The 17,027-nt window shown below is 28.1% G+C and overlaps 3 protein-coding genes and 1 long non-coding RNA gene across 6 annotated transcripts; 2 read left to right on the top strand and 2 right to left on the bottom strand.

The window, feature by feature from the left end:
* Positions 1-177: 177 nt before the first annotated feature.
* On the bottom strand, positions 178-2,322 carry LOC117232463 (general odorant-binding protein 71). 2 transcript variants are annotated; one of them, XM_033491812.1, is made up of 6 exons: positions 1,961-2,322; positions 1,345-1,583; positions 834-1,050; positions 705-740; positions 428-619; positions 178-333 (listed from the first exon to the last, which is right to left on the bottom strand). In XM_033491812.1, the coding sequence occupies exons 1-6, from the start codon at positions 2,021-2,023 to the stop codon at positions 310-312; spliced, it is 771 nt and encodes a 256-aa protein (XP_033347703.1). In that variant the 5' UTR covers positions 2,024-2,322; the 3' UTR covers positions 178-309. The 2 variants fall into 2 exon arrangements, with proteins under 2 accessions (XP_033347703.1, XP_033347704.1); XM_033491813.1 differs by having other exon boundaries at positions 834-1,038; positions 1,961-2,320.
* Positions 2,323-2,496: 174 nt separating this feature from the next.
* LOC117232464 lies at positions 2,497-4,422 on the top strand. Its single transcript, XM_033491814.1, has 3 exons — positions 2,497-2,628; positions 3,193-3,503; positions 3,994-4,422. Exons 1-3 carry the CDS (start codon positions 2,611-2,613, stop codon positions 4,163-4,165), a joined length of 501 nt encoding a protein of 166 aa, XP_033347705.1. The 5' UTR covers positions 2,497-2,610; the 3' UTR covers positions 4,166-4,422.
* Positions 4,423-5,155: 733 nt separating this feature from the next.
* On the bottom strand, positions 5,156-12,408 carry LOC117232462 (1-acyl-sn-glycerol-3-phosphate acyltransferase gamma-like). 2 transcript variants are annotated; one of them, XM_033491810.1, is made up of 7 exons: positions 9,247-9,355; positions 7,645-7,904; positions 7,236-7,405; positions 6,992-7,153; positions 6,503-6,841; positions 6,210-6,429; positions 5,156-6,126 (listed from the first exon to the last, which is right to left on the bottom strand). In XM_033491810.1, the coding sequence occupies exons 2-7, from the start codon at positions 7,823-7,825 to the stop codon at positions 6,041-6,043; spliced, it is 1,158 nt and encodes a 385-aa protein (XP_033347701.1). In that variant the 5' UTR covers positions 7,826-7,904; positions 9,247-9,355; the 3' UTR covers positions 5,156-6,040. The 2 variants fall into 2 exon arrangements, with proteins under 2 accessions (XP_033347701.1, XP_033347700.1); XM_033491809.1 differs by lacking the exon at positions 9,247-9,355 and adding an exon at positions 12,277-12,408 and having other exon boundaries at positions 5,651-6,126.
* Positions 12,368-14,628, top strand: LOC117232465. The gene is made up of 3 exons (XR_004493133.1): positions 12,368-12,487; positions 12,569-12,666; positions 14,571-14,628. It is a non-coding gene; the product is annotated as an uncharacterized LOC117232465 (long non-coding RNA).
* Positions 14,629-17,027: the final 2,399 nt, after the last annotated feature.

The raw sequence follows: 17,027 nt of genomic DNA, 5'->3' as shown, positions 1-17,027 counted from the left end.
CTTTTTAATTGCTTCAGTTTGAAATGTAAGTATAACAATATAATCTTACATTATTTTCTAAAGATAATATTTTTCATAATATTATTTCGCAGTATTGTAATTCAAAAAATGATAAGAAACTCATTGTAAAGAAAAGTATATAAAATAATAATTCAAAAAAATTAGTATTTATAGATATTGTGGTAAAATATTTAGAAATTTTTTCTTGATACTCCTGCTGTTTTATATGCAAATAGATACACACAAATACAATATTATTGCCACATACGGTATCGTTTTCTTTAAGTAACTACAATGACATTACATTTTTTAATTTTCCCAATCCTCACATTTCTGAAACAGGATTAACGTATTTATTTTAAAAAATTATTTTTTACGAAGCTGGCGTAGTATTTAATACAAAGTACAAAAAAAAGTTAAAACTTACCTGCTGTCCTTTTTCAGCCAAACACGTCAATAAATTTTGTGAGTATTCACATTTTTCTCGTTTATTCGCTTCAAGGTAACGAAAACATTCGATAATTGATTCTTCAACGAAGTCTTTCAATTCTGGATCTTGAATACTTTGAATCATCAATGGAATTACTAAATCTTTTTCTGGAAATCCTTTTTGATCTACCTATTAATCAGCAAGTAGTAACAATTATTTAAATAACATAATTATTGTTTATTTCTATTCTTAAATCAAATATGATAGTACTTACAGCATTTAATTCATTGAAAAAACATTGTACTATACACTGTAATAAATTAGAATATACATAGAATTATCAGATTAACATAAAATATTGTAGATAATTATAAGGTATTCAACTTAAATTCGTGATGCTTACATCTTGTTGCCGGTCAGTATTATTATTAAAACGTGTGTCCTCGTCATTCATCTCTCCATTATTAAAATCACTTTTCCTATTGCGCGAATCTCTAGAATTCCATGAATCTCGACCGTTGGTTTTACGAATATGTTTTATATTTTGGAAATCTTTAACATTTCCCTTAATCGAGCGGTCGGAGGAGTAAGTATTCGTATTACCATTCCTGTCAGAATTTCTGTATCCATGAATAACTTAATTAAGATATATGTGTAATTGCAATAGAAATATATATAGAATATACAGGATGTTTAAAAAAATTGACAATATTTATAAAGTGTGACGCAGAGCTGCACTCAAAAAATATATGTATATGTATATAAAAGGTATTTTATTGACTAAACAAATTTTTTGAGTAAGTCCCATTTCTTCATTTATTTTTTATAGAAACATGCATTTCTACGGTCCAGTAATTAATAATTTTCGCTTATTAAAATATTATTATTGCTCAAAATAATTATACCAGTTTTACCTATATCTCTGATTGTTCGTGGATTGATTATATGAAGGTCCACTGTCATTTTTGTCAAAGAAGTTGTTATCATATACCTCTTCCTCGGAACGAGAATCACTTCCTGAACTTTTGTCTTCCGTGGATGTAGAATCTTCCCCATTACCTGTATTCGAACCGGTATAACGGTTCCTACAAGTTTTCAGCACTTTTTGAAAATGTACGTCTATTTGTTGATTTCCGGAACGACATCTTAAAGACTGAAAATAAATTTGTAACTGTAATTAGATTGCGGAAATTTATACGAGTATATATTTTGCTTCGAATCAGTGAGATAGGTAAAACTTTGAAAGAAATACATATTTTCTATAGATAGGATTTATTTATACATTAGTTGGAATAATTTATTATATTTATCTTATATGTACATATTTTTCATAACAGCATTCATGGCATATGTATATCATGCATACCTGCTATTTACTTCCTTATTATCAATATTATAATATTTATAATAATTTAATGACACTAAATATTATTTTTTGAATCATTTAAATTCAAGAAATTTTATACGCTAGATTTGTATGACAACTATAACATAATAAAATATATAAATTCATCATTTTTTAAAACTTACTACTCCCTCACGGAGAAAGAATAAAAGGATACAGTACAAAGTAAACGAAATAAAATTTTTCATGATACACACTGTCAACGTTCCGCCGTTTTAACTAAACAATTATTGAAACCATGTTCTCTTTCGGTCAAATATATAAACGAAATGAACAGGAAAAAGGTGATGATAATAATTGCGTGTCATTCTATCTTTGAAAAGAATTTGAGTTCAGTGGACGTTTCAGTGACATGACGTATCCTGAATTATTCACTTCCGGTCAAATGTAAATTGTGTAACCTATGTAATTGAAACGAATATCAGAATTTTCGTTATCGCGTTAGGATCTTTTTCGCAATCAGGTAAATGTATTTCGTAACGTTAAATAAAAATAATTAATAGCACAAATTAGTTTTATAACAATGATATTCGTTTATTTTTTACACATTTTAAAATAATATGCAGTGGTATATATTACATTAAAAGAGAACGATTTTTAAATAGCGGAAATAATATAATTTCCCGCTATTTAAGATATCCAATAATATCTATTGTAATCGTAGAGGGGATAAAAGAGAGAGGATATATGAAAGTGATTGAAGGCTAAAAACTGCAAGGAAATCTACTGTGAATTTTGATAGAGAACTGTTGTTCTTCCAGCTTGGAAATACAAAATGCATATTAAATTTCTTGTAAGTACAAATCTTTCATTTATTCAAATTTGCATAATAAATAAATCATTTGCTTATTTTTAATGGCCCAATTTGATTCAGAAATGACAAAAAGTCATTTAAATAATCGCCAATACGTACAAATTTTGTATATAAATCGTACATCGTATATTATAAGCAAGTAAATTTAATTATTATTAATTATTTTAAATTAAATTTGAATTGAAAATTCTAAGTAGTATTGTTATTAATATTATGGTGATAGTAGAATGAATTTTACTTAAGTCTTCTTTATTCAATGATACTTGTATAGTAAAATGATAATAAATAAAAGAAAATAAGATAAAGTAATAAAAATAAATAGAACGTGATATTCAATTGTGAAAGAGCAATGGACCAGAAAAATGTTCGCGTGAAAGCGAAACAACTAGAAAATGAATTCTCTAACATGAGAGTTAAATTCATTGATCAATTAAACATATCCGAAAGCAGAAATTAAAACGTAATGACAGATTTCGTTTTATTTGAAAAAGTCTATTTATTTTCGATGTTTCTGTTATTCACCTTTTCCATCAATTTATTTAGCTTTTAACGAATGCAGTTCTTACGGTCGCAATTGACATTCCATGGGCCAGCAATCACCGATTTTATAAAGGTGATCAACTATCATCGAGTAGCAAACACAACTCGAAGTCAATAATAAAAAAAGATAACGAAGAATTACAAGCGCAGAAAATCAAAGAAACTAAAAACGTAATGAATAGATATATAAAAGTAGGAAAGGAAGAAAATATAGATCCTTGGAAATTATCAGAAGATACAGATCGAATACAATTTCAAGTAGAAGGTCATGAAGGACCAAAAACGTACCTTTTTGGATTTGATACTGGAAATGGGTAAATAATTGAAGTCTTAGAATTGAATTTTATTTGTGATGTAATTAAATAAAATTAATTTATCTATAGTAACTTGTATGTAGATTAAGACAATTATTGTGTTGAAAAATTATACGCATTGTTAAATTGGTTTTGTAATACATAGTAAAATAGCAAGTTTAAAAAATTTAATTAATGTTGACATTTCTGTAAATAACGATTTAGAAAATCAATAGTTCGAGAAATAATGACATTTGCGTATAGTAAATCAAACGTACTGTATGATAGATTAAATTAATTTTTTCCCTATATTACTGACATATACTTCAAATAGTTAAAAACAGAATTGGAGAACATAATTACCAGACAATAAAAATTCCAATTGTCATTTATAAAAACTAGATTTATTTATTATAAACGTCCAATTTTTTCAGTATACATATACATCGTTAGAAAACATTACATATGCTTAGAGGTATTTAATTAACAATATACCATATATTTATTGCAGAAAGAATAGACAATACAGATTAGAAGAAAGGCATCGCGATGGTACGATAAAAGGACAATATGGTTATTATGATGCGCAAGGAAAATTAAGGAAGATTCAGTACGTAGCTAAGCCTTTTGAAGGATATACTGAAATACATCACGAAAGTAATGTAAGAAAGATAAAAAATTAATTAAAAATCATACTTCTTTATTTAAATATATTAAATTTCAATATTTCAAAATTCGTACATTACTACGCATCAAAGTAAATGAAATATTAAGTAATCTAAATTACCATTCTATTAAAAGTTAATTGAATAGAAACAATGAATGATATTATAAAAGATGAAATTTGGAAAAAATAGAATGTCTTCCACATAAAGTTTGTTCTTAATATGGTAGATTCGAAAAAGTAAATAGTGCATACTTAAAAAAGAAAAAAAAAAAAGAAACAACAGCCGTCAATGAAAAGTAAAAGCTAAATTTAAACGCAGATTTAAATATGCTATTAGCGAGAAGACTGTTAAGAAGGTACATATCCATATACATTTATATGTGTATGTATGTATGTTTGTATGTATGTATGTATGTATATGTGTGTATATATACACACACACACATAATGTATATTTTTCTAAATGTCACTGAGTTTCAAATTCCAGAATTTGCGAAAGTAATTTTCTCATTTAATCAAAGCTAATTTTCTCAAGGACTTTTTATAATATTCATGTTGTCTAATTAATAACTATGTAACAATGTTGCTATTACCTAAAAATCTTCCAATTCATACTCGTTCGGATTAATCATTAAATCATCAATATTAACGAAATACCCTCGCCATTAATATCTGGTTTTAGGTAAAGTTAAATATAGGATTAAATTAATAATACTATTTCAGAACTTTGAATATATTAACATCCTCGCTTGTTCAATCATCAATAACTAATTTTGATTAGTAATGTGCAATTAATTCTGGAATTAATCAATCAAAACTGGTATTGGAAAAAGAGTATTTTAGTATTAGTATTGAGTACAAGATCTGAATATATGTACAATAACACCATATTAATAAATAAACTACAGATATTCATGCAAATGTATATTTTTATAAAAAATAGATACAGAAACAGAATATATATATCAAAATTTGTTTTGTCAATAGAGATTTAAGAAAAAGTACCTTTTTATTTTGCATATCTTTTTTATGTATTTAACAGATCTTAATACATTATATATGTACATCTGCATAAATATTTACTGCCTACTTATAATCAATGTAGATCTGTATTCAAAAAAAATTTCAATAAAATTATTAACGTAAAATATATACTTTCAAAAAATTCTCTTCTCTTTAGTTAATAATTGATATTCATATATCTATATTGTCATACATAATTTTTAATTAATATTTGTGCAGTAGTGTTAAACAACTATTTGCATAAATAATATGTCATTTTAAACTAAATAAATAGGTTTAAAGTAATTATTAAAAATTTAATTTTTTATGAAATTACCTTAGAAATTTCTATCTTTTTAAAATAACTATTTTTATATCCTAGAAATTAAGTTTGTCCTAAATTGATTCTCTCATTCTTGTTGAATAGAACTCTTTTACATTATATTATTTTCTTTTCACGTCTTCAACCCTTTATTAAACTTTTAATTTAAAAAATGAGATTCTACAACATTAAAACATTAGCACAAAAGAACATAATTAACCTCATTTAATTATTATAACAAAAACTTCTAATTTTTTTAAAATATTCAAATATTTTTGAACATAAAAATTAATTCTTCAAGATATTAATATATCTACTTCTGAAAATGTTATTCATTACAACCAATCAGTGCAACTAAAAGTACAATCAACAATGTACAGCTCATATCACATTTTTACAAGCTTCTGTGCATGTCTCATCTATAGATTTTTACATAAATGGTCTCGTGGAATACATCACGAGATGAACATAATTTGCAAACGCTCATCTAACTTCAACGTCAATTTTTCTGTATTCATTCTGTATTTTTTCATACTGTATTCCTTTTATTATTTTCCCATTTCTATCTTACTTCAATTTCTTATCATCAGTTCCGTATGATGAACTCTTACTTATTTTGGACATTCCGATCATTCTTTGCAAAAGTAAACAAACTGAAACGGTGAAATTAAAAGTATTAATATTTAAACAATATATAGAACAAACATAAAACTGTGTATCATATTAAAATACCTACTTAAGAAGATACTACTCGCTCCTATCGAGAAATAAATTATCGATCCAGACAAGAGAATAATAATCAAATAATAAAGAATTGGTGCATTCACTACCACTGCCCAGAAAATTATATTAACGAGTGAATTATATCTTCTTTTTAATGTAATCTTTTCTAATTTGGGTACCCCACTAAGTTCAAAGAAATCACCTGTTTGTTCAAAACTTTCTGCCATACGATCCTAAAGAAAAAAAAAAAAACAAAAGTAAGAATAATTTCATAGCTAATTTCATTAATTTGAAATGAAATCATACTTTTTTCTCATAATGTTTATGTAACCATTCTTCAGCACCTTTCTCGTCTTCTGGCACTTCTTCTAACGGTATCCTGAAAAGACATATGTACGCAGTGATCCGTTTTCCCTGCAGTAAGTTTGTTAATGTCGGTTTTACAGGATCATCTGACTTAAACTGCAGTTGCATGTCATAAATGTCAGAAATTTTGCCCCGCATATGCGGTAAACTTGCTACAAAACCCTTCGTTCGAGGTGTTAAGTGATAATTTAATATTGGAAGATTCGCTTTTTGGGCGAATTTTTGACTGGCTTCTAGTTTTTCTGTTGTAAATCGTGTTCCCTCGGCACATAAAAGCAACTGCATAAAGTAAAATAATAATTAAAAAATTATTTCCGTAAAACAAACGATCTTAAGAGTAAGTTTAAGATATATTAAAAATCACAGTAAAAATATGACAAAATTAAAGATCAAATGATTGAAATTGAATATCAAAAGGAAAATTCTTACCGATATACTATCTGGGTAATTTACAAGCTCTTTAATTTGAGAGGTGATTACTTCTTTATCTTTTTCCCAATTTCTTTCCATAAATATATATCCAGCAAATCTCCATGCCCACCCTAATATTGGAACATACTGTAATGATTTTTTTACATATGCTTTGCAATTCTGAAATATGCAAAATTTCACAATATTAGAAGGTAATCGAGTTACTTTCAATTTATCTTTTATGTAGAATTTTAAAACCAACACCAAGTACTCCTGTACGTTCACATATGATCCATCCACAAAGCCAATCTATTTCATATCTATGGTTCATTAATATATATTTATGATTTTTTCTAAATTTTTCTACATCATCCTTATTCATATAAAGTACAATGTCTAATTCAGACCACCATTCTGGTACAAATACTAACTCTGGAAATGTAATTTCAATTATACAGGATAAGAAAAAACATTTTCTTTCTATTTAATTTCTATGTTAGAAAATAATTATATTCAAGAACTATAATATATTAACATTCAGATTAACTAGCTACTGAAGAAACTAGTTACAAGAAATAATATATTTAATAAAATTAATAAAATTAAGATAAAAATTTAGAAATTTATATAAAGCAAAAATATCTCAAAATTGAATAATTAACATAACTTACGACTATATAAGGAATAGCAGAGATAGCAGTTAATCTTGCGATAAAGATATATGGAAAAAGGTCTAAGACCAAAGTACAAAAGACACTGGAAAAAATTGATGATCAGGCCCGATGTAAGAAAAGTTATACCAAATATAACATAAATCACATTAGATTGCTTCAATACTGATAACAATCCCATCTTTCACAATCTTTTTACATGTGTTCTTACAATGATAAAACATACATATATATCTCTTGAAGATTTTTAATTTTAATATCTGTAAAAAAGTTAAACATGTTGAATACACATTGATAATAATTCAGTTTTAATTAATGAGATAAAATAGAACATTTCAAGTTTGTCAACCTTTAATCATAATTGAACTTTTAACCAGAGGTTTCTATTTCATGTATATCTAAATATACATATGTATACATATATTAAATTTTCATACAATTCTTGGAACACAGATATCCATATATGGGAGATCTCTATTCCACATGTATTTAAATACATGAACATACGAGTATTAATGCCATTAATAATAGTTTTAATATAGCAGTCACAGTTTTGAATGTGTATTAAGAAAACGTTAATAATAAGCTAAATAAAACATTAGCGATAATAATCACTTAAAAGAATCGAAGGCAAATCTTAATTAAGATTTCGGCCGTATAAGTTTTGAATTTTTCAATTACACCTGTCATTTCATTGATGATGATTTCTTCTACAAAAGTGTATTCTTATAAACTGTACTAGTTTTACAATATTTAAAAAAGATTCTATCCTTCCCCAATGATTCCTTGCAACTTTCAAATTTTGTGCCACAACAGCAATTCAATATGTAAGTGATATAATTAGACTGTGGATGCGTAGTTTTATATGTCGAAATACGCAAAATATATGCTAAATTTATTTATCATTTTACAATATAATACATATAAAAGGGTACAATATAACATATAACATGCATACAATGTAATATAAGCATATGATATGCAGGAGTTACTTATTATTTATTGCAATTTACATTACAATAGGTAATAATGATCTTTTCCATATTTTCAATTGTTAGTCGATGTTTTTTTATTAGACAAAATTCGTTTATGGACAGAATATGTTCTTTCAACATTACAGGATGTGATAGGTGCGTATTTAAACTTTTCTAATATTGTGCTTCCATTTCCATTTATGAACCATTTAAGATTTTTCTCTGTCTAGATAGTATTTTGAATCCTGGATCTTTTTGGAGAATATAGCTACACTTTACTCTAACATTTTACTCCACAGGCAATAGGTACATGATCTATTTTTTGAGTCAAATCTTCGACCAACTTCATTGATTCATTTAATAATAACATGTTTGTTTCCAATTTTGTTATGGTAATGCGGAAGAGTGCAGAAATTAGCTTCAATAAACGCTAATTCTTCAGAAAGATTTTCATCCTTTAAAATCTCTTGGGCTGATTTAGTACAAGCTACATTTTTTTCTTTAAGGTTTTCTTTAAGGTTTTGTTCAAGATTCAACAATCTTGAAATAAATGAGAATTTAAGTATCATGTACAGAATTAATGATTCAATTAATTTTAATGAACTGATACATTACTAAATACACTTACCTCTTTAATAATATGCACATATCTTGCGTAAAATATCGCTGCCTTTAACTATGTTCCCCATTGTATTAAAATAGGTTCAGATGATAATGGAACATTTGGTAATCTTTTTATGTAAGTTTCAATGCTATGTGAAACTCTTAAATATATTTGCATCAAAAAAACAAATAAATTTATTGACCAAAGGGAAGTGTAGTCTCACTTTCTCCATTATTCTGTGCAAGCCATGTTAGAAGTAACATGTTAGTAACAGTTAACAACAAAATAATTTTAAACCTCTCCCACAATATTTTTATTGCAGAATTCACAGATTGTGGAATCAGTGACCTGATTTATTTTGTCCAATTCTTTACAAGCAAATGAGTAACGCATTGAAGCTGCTATTATCATCTTTTTCATATAATCTACTAACTATCATGTTTGCTATATAACGACTAACTTTATCTGTCATTTCATCAACTGAAATGCAAATAATGTTTTTCCTACCAATATCATTTTGTACACTTCGAATAATTTGTTTTATAGCAATCTTGTAAGTAATTTTTTCTTAGAATTAACTCGTTGGGAATATTTTGATTTTCCAAAAAATTCCAGTTTTCCAAAAAATTTACAAATAAAACATTGTTTAAACGCCACAAAATAAACTTATTTTTCCTTGCCATGACCATCATATCGAATGTTGTCATACAAATCTTCCAATTTTGCTTCAGCATTTCTTCTGTGCATATCAGTATTGGTATGTTGTTTTAACTAAAATTTTCATTCACATAAAATCTAAATCACAAGATTAATAAAAAAAAAGAAAAGTGATATTAGATACTTAAAGTCATCATATATTTATAATATAATAATATTATTGTTCTGTTTATAATAGTATTATTGTTATGTTTATCATTTGATCACATACTTCTTCATTGCAGGACTCACAAGCAATTGTATCACCATTGATAATCAAATGTATATCTGCAATTTCAGATACCTCTGTTTTTATCATTACATATTTTTGCTTGTTTTCAGCATTGCACGATTAATGGAACACTTATGATATTTGTATTTTACTAATATTACAATGCAATTGATTGCGATATTAGACTTTGTAGATAACTTGTTATTATTTATATCACTCATGATTCATCATATCACAACATTGCAACAAGTGGTTTTTGCAATAAGTGGTATGATATCATGAGACAATATTATGGATAAAGTAGAGATACAATATAGATCTGTTGTCAATACGAAATATAATAAGAGTATGCGATGAGAAAGTTGCAAGAAACGTGTTAACATGATATTTGCCAACATTTAATGTCTAATTTTGGACATTTATATGAAATATGCAGAAAATATACAATATGTAATTTATACAAAGTAAGGAATATTTTTGTATAACCCTCTAATGACAAAACATATTTCTATCTTGGTTCAATATCTTTTCCTATTTTCTATAAAAATATGCATTTACATAAACATCCACAATCTAGATATAACATTAGGAAAGCAGAATTCTATCATATAAAACAGCATTGAATTAAAATTGTTTCCAACATATTCAGCTGTTTTTGTTTATACTTGGATATTTGTTTTTCAATGTTTGAATATATGTTTCAATATAAAATGATTAATTGTTTTATAGCATCGACAAATAAGTTGGGGAACATCCTCTCAAGCTTTTCTTCATTTTTTTTTTCTAACCATGGTTTTCAAAACATAGTTTCAAGCAGCTGTTTCTTTATTACTTCTTTCTTATAAACTTTATAATTTGGCACTCGTAATTAGTATCTAATAATATATTGTGCGTACTGTAATTTATAGGTTGCAAATTATAAATATATTTTGGGTATCTACTCAATTATGGTATTATATCCTTCATCACCCATATAATAAATAGCTTCATCTTCATCAAGCTTTGCATGCTATATCACCCAACTTCTTTGTTTCAACATTTAAAACATATATGTATGTAATTGAGAAAATATATTTACTCTATCAAAATTATACCAATAATGTAGTTCAATTTATATAAATGAATATTATCTCTTTATTATGAATTTCTTCATAATAATGAAGACACATCTAGGAAATAAACAATCACAACACGATAATTATTACCCATAATGTCAAAGATCTATGTATGGCATTGATCAGTGTCAATATACTATATACGTGTACGTGTATATACAGAATTATGCAGAAAATATGAATCTTTACATGTATACAGAAATCAAAATGAATTGTATCATTCGTATATTAGGAATATGAATTTTCTATTTCTTAATACACGTTATACGTTATATTCTTATACCCGTGTACACGTGTCACTTTATTATCCATTCAAAACTTTGACTTTTATTTCTAACCATACATACACACTTAAAACAAAAATTCGGAGACATTTTTAAATAAAACGTTTTTTAAAGTGAAGCATAACACAACGATTAAAATTGTTAGAAAAATAATTTGATATTTTAAAATTTTATAAATATCAGAAATATAAGATACCTTTTAACTATGTATTAGTCGCACACAATAGGATAAATATTATCATGGAATTATATCGCTACTTGATTGTATACGTTAATCATACATAATTTATAAACTTTATTTATATAATACAGGAGAGATTTCGCAAGATGAAATTCATTATTTTTCTTCATACTATTTATATGTATCTGATTTCTTTCGAATGAAATAAATAACCTCATTCTTTGTTGACAGAAAGACACATTGCAGACAATTATTATTGGCCAAAAAGTATGAAAATTTTTTAAAAATCATATTCAAGAATGAAATAAATATTACGAAGACAATAAAGTAATGTATGCGAAGAAGGAACCGATCGTCACTTAGTTATGGAAAAGAAGATCAGTAAACGATATAAATATTTAAATTCATATAGTAGAACGAACAAAATTTGTTAAAATTGAGATACAATTAATGAGAAAATATATTATATTAAAAAACGTTCTTAATTTTAGGAAAAAGAAAACAAAACACTTGAAACAATTAACAAATTTTCACAATTCAACTCACCCAACTTAAATCATTTCTAAAATCTCGGGTCAAACAATTATCGCGTGCAAAGTGCTGGAAGACACTAACTTCTGAATAACTTCAACTTCTGTGTGCCTTTATTTACATGGTATTCACGTACGCGTAAAAGAAGAGATCGAAGAACGCTGATTGGTTGAATGAAACATCGGTTCTTGATCACTAACTAATGAATATCATTTCTGATGATCAGGTGATACTGTTGTTCAATAAATAGAATTATGTAAGAATATATTCCATATTTGGTGTTTATCTAAGAATTTATTTTATGTAGGTTGGTGTCCATGCCGCCTCCAGTACAGTGCGCGAAAAATTGAAAACAATTATCAAAGTACAAGAGCATAAGAGCAGAATATCATTCTTATTACAGAAGTAAGTGTTTATTACTGTTTACTACCACGAGAATTTTATATACATATGTAGAAAAAGAAGGAGATCAGAGAATGTCGTCATTCACATTGTAAGAAATTGCTAAGTCAATAAAAAGAAAGAAACGTGTACATTAATATATGGAAATGCAATAGTTGTATATATATATTGTAGTAAAAGGAACACGTCTATGTACAGGCTATCCCACGCAACTGGAACAATCTATAATATTGAAATGATGGAAAATAGAGAACAATTTCATTAGGAAAAATTACACACATGTACTACGTGATTCATCGCTGGAAACCACTTAATTCTTTTTAATGAAATGTTTTTCTATTTGCTGCCGTTTTAACGCTATGGCTTGTTTCAGTTGCATAGAACACCTTGTATACACACATACGTTACATAATATATTATTGTTCAAAAGTACATGGCTCGAATGTAATTTATTTGCAAAACTACAAGAATGATGTTATCTTTATTAGAGCTATTGTATAATATTATGATACGACAAAATATATTTATAAAAATTAATATCAGTAGGTATCAAATATTGTACGGCTGTTTTGATTGTCAAACTATAGAAAAGCTGGAGATAAAGAAGAATTGATCGTGCAGAACTTTCAAAAAATAAAAAACGGTACAAAATCGCAGAATGTGGCATGCACATTGTAAACACGATTTTCTCGGTACCGCGTTCTCTGAAATGGCCAACACGACATAAATTATACTTGACCGATTGACTTTAAAAGCATACATTACCAAGCGTATCATATAAATTAGAATAATCAACAGATTGTTTCATTTCTTTCTTATCTGCGAAAGATCATCTCGCTGAATGACTAAGTGATTTAAGCAACGCGTATCCAGTTCAGAATTTATACAAGTTCGTTGATGAAATACGGTATCATTTCCTGTTAACGAATCAATTAATATCTTCGATTAAAAAAGCTTTAAAAAATACCACTCCATGTCGGAATTTACTGTAAAAGGTGGAAAATACGTTCTTCGTATCGCATTCCACTTCAATAATTAAATAATATGGCGTACACGGTTTATGGGGAATATTTTGATAAAGTTAAAAAGATTCAATTGAGATCTTTTTTCTTAATATCTGAAAATATATTGGGATCATACATTATAAAGCATTTACAACAAACACAATAACTTAATATTATATACTATATATAAACTTAATATTTATCAAGATATAATACACAAGCCACAATAAAGAGATCGAACAGAACATTTGTTGGTAATATTTAATGAGCCGATATAAATATTCGAAGTTGGACGCGGAAGTTATAGCTTAAACCGTTTCTTTTCAGCATACAACTTAATATTAACCAGATTAATTTCAACTTAATATCAACAGTTAAATGTTACAAATACAGAAAAGTTACCTGTAGTTTATAGTAATGCAATCGTTTTATCAGGAATGAATTATTAATTAAAAAGAATTGTTATATGTATATGTCCTCTTGCCCTGATCCAAATAATGTTGTATTCGATGAATTTCCGTTGAACACACAAAAATTAGGCTTACTTTTACGCCTTTCCCGCCTTTTAAATTCCGACTTGCCACACCATCCGCATCAAATACATGAACAGTGTATTTGCGTGTTTTATCCATGTACGAATCATTTTAACACTAAACTTACCACCACCGGTAAGATTAACCGTGTCCAAACTTTTGTGCACAATTTCCTACATATAACGTTATCACATCGCTGTTTATTTTGACGACTTTTCTTAAAATATGTATACAATAAATTTTTCAGTATTTACTTCTCCTCTCATTTTCTTTTTTTCCAAAAAATATACGTAGCCTCTCCTACCTACCGCGACCGATCAATTTGATCGGTCGAAAAATTTATGATATTTACTTACTTAATTATTTTCAGGCCGCAGAGTTGGATGACATAGTGTACAATTTTATAATTCGAAGAGAGAGTGAGGAAGGGACGGAAAGAGGGAGGGAGGGAGGGAGGGAGGGAGGGAGGGAGGGAGAGAGAGAGAGAGAGAGAGAGAGAGAGCATCACAGTATAAAAGTTCTAAAGCATTTTCTTTGCGTTATAAGTTACAAGTGCAAATTTGAAGAAAGAAGAAGTAAATCCGCAATATTTTGATGTAAATTTTCTATTTCATATTTAATGAATTATTCTGCGGCGAATATTTATCCTAAAAGTGTCCACGCATTGAAAAACTATTATATGAAGTCATTAGAAAAAGATAGATAACATGGACGAGAAGTGTTTGGATATTGATGAACAGAATCTTTCTGAAATTGAAAATAAAATGGAAAAAGATGATGACCTATTTGGCATATCCAACGAATTAGTCTCCAGACACGGATAATGAAGAGAAGAATATCTTGAATAAATGTAAAAGACAAAAGGAAAGGAGATTAACACTGAGATAAGAAAGTGAGCGTGATGTAGAGGACCAACGCATCGAAACTGCTGCTGATGGGACAGTTTCATAAGAGATAGCAGGTGGTTCCAAACGCGGAAGACCAAACCAATTCACATAATATCTGTAGGGAATTATCAGGTCCGACAGGATATGCTAAACGAAATGTTATGAAAGGAAAAGTAAAGATTGCATTTTCTCTGATCATAGACTACCATATAATGAAAAATATACGTGCACAGAACGTGCACAGAAGCAGAAGCATTTAGTTGGGGCCTAATTATTTTTTTTTTTTTATTTAACTATAATTAAATGCATTTGCTGCTCTGCTGTATATTCACGGAGCATATAAGGCAAAAGATTTAGGCATCTCATATTTGTGGGATGGCCGTGAACAGAAAGTGAAGTTTACACAGTAGCGTAACGAATATAAATGCAAATAACTGGCCACAATTGACTCGAGTTGTGGTGAACAACGCAATAATCATTGCTTTTTCAACAATCGCCAACGCTGCTACGAATGCATAATTATTGGTAGAATTCACTGTAGTGGTACCGACAGCTTCTTTCGAATACCTTGGAAACCAAGATCGACCGTCGATTATAGATATAGAAAAAAATCATCGAAATCGGAGAGAAGGTAGCTTCTTGCAGACTGACGCAATTTTATATTTCAATTATTTTTATAATTCAATATTTCAATTCAATTTATATAAAATGTAATTCTTTTTTATTGCATCAATTAAAGATAACATTTTGTCCAATTTATTCTGTTGACAGAATTATCGCCACAAATATTCATATCGCCAAATTCTTCATCATGGTAGCATGACTTTCCTCCAATAAACCAATGCTTTACTAGATGCCAAGCTGCCTCCACGTAGTATGAATACTACCTATAATTGTGCGTCCGTAATAACGTATGCATTCGTATTGTTTGACGGCGACCCTGCAGCGCTTGGATACAGTAATAACCCAAAGTCCAAAATTGTTGCGTTTTTTATTTGTTAGACTGCGAGACTTTTCTGATTACGAAAATATAAGCTTGTATGGTAGAGTTCTTAGCGTTGCGTCGTGCGGTTTCTTTGATAACGAACGAATTGCGATAAACAATGAGTGAAAGGGCAAGCAGGGAAACGTGAAGAGGGATCCCTACAGTAGACATCACTGACCTAACATATACCTTATGGAATTCCGAAATAACCGAAATATTACAAATAAAAGATGAGAATTAGATTTGAGTTAGATCATGACATGTATAACCATTGAATATATCAGACATATCACATTGGAAAATCTAACATTTATAGCCTTCCCGGATCATAAATTTATTATATTTGTTATTTATTTCTAATAAAAACTGGGAAAATGTTCGAAAGATAGTTCCGTTTTCTAGATTTTATTGCAAAATTGTCCATTAATATAATTAATATAAAGCACATAAGAAATACTCAAAGTATTGCTTCCGATGTAGTATGTAGTACATACAATCCGTGGAACCGATTGTGACCTAACGTTAATAACATAGGCGTACATTTATAACCTAGAATTGTCGATATTTCCGGTCAATGTTCTGTGAAAGTAAGACATGCGAACGATGGATGATCACGTATCTTGGAAGATTATTTTCCAGGTTATTTTCTAGGTTTCTATGCCACTGCACAGTTATGTCAAACGTAAATTTGATGAATGTCGCCAATTATGAACGGAAAGTCAATAGAGAGCTAAGAAATTTGCCTGTTGCTAGCTACCTCGCTGCGGCTGGATTAAAAAAACTAACTCAAATCCAATACATATATTGATGATATCATTTTAAATTGAATTATAATAGATATAGATGATTCTTATAGCCTCGCATATACAATTGTGCACGAGGCTTTCATTCGAAGGATCTGTGAAATATCAAAGCTCGCCTAATCCTCGTTTACGTATACTATCTGATAATACCC

The sequence above is a fragment of the Bombus vosnesenskii genome, unplaced genomic scaffold, assembly GCF_011952255.1.
Source record: "Bombus vosnesenskii isolate JDL3184/JDL3185 unplaced genomic scaffold, Bvos_JDL3184-5_v1.1 scf7180000013289, whole genome shotgun sequence".
Taxonomy (NCBI): domain Eukaryota; kingdom Metazoa; phylum Arthropoda; class Insecta; order Hymenoptera; family Apidae; genus Bombus; species Bombus vosnesenskii.
Note: the sequence above shows the minus strand (reverse complement) of the source record. Positions and strands in the feature narration are given on the sequence as shown.

What these genes read in the sequence shown, in the direction of transcription:
- LOC117232464 (XM_033491814.1), top strand. An exon ending in GGATTTGATACTGGAAATGG is followed by an intron (nt 3,504 to 3,993) that starts GTAAATAATTGA and finishes TATTTATTGCAG; the next exon opens with AAAGAATAGACAATACAGAT.
- LOC117232462 (XM_033491809.1), bottom strand. Translation starts at nt 7,825, where the DNA reads ATGGGATTGTTATCAGTATTGAAGCAATCTAATGTGATTTATGTTATA. An exon ending in CTGCTATTCCTTATATAGTC is followed by an intron (nt 7,406 to 7,644) that starts GTAAGTTATGTT and finishes TTACATTTCCAG; the next exon opens with AGTTAGTATTTGTACCAGAA. An exon ending in ATAAACATTATGAGAAAAAA is followed by an intron (nt 6,430 to 6,502) that starts GTATGATTTCAT and finishes TTTTTTCTTTAG; the next exon opens with GATCGTATGGCAGAAAGTTT.
- LOC117232463 (XM_033491812.1), bottom strand. Translation starts at nt 2,023, where the DNA reads ATGAAAAATTTTATTTCGTTTACTTTGTACTGTATCCTTTTATTCTTT. An exon ending in TTTTCAATGAATTAAATGCT is followed by an intron (nt 620 to 704) that starts GTAAGTACTATC and finishes GCTGATTAATAG; the next exon opens with GTAGATCAAAAAGGATTTCC. An exon ending in TGGCTGAAAAAGGACAGCAG is followed by an intron (nt 334 to 427) that starts GTAAGTTTTAAC and finishes ATCCTGTTTCAG; the next exon opens with AAATGTGAGGATTGGGAAAA.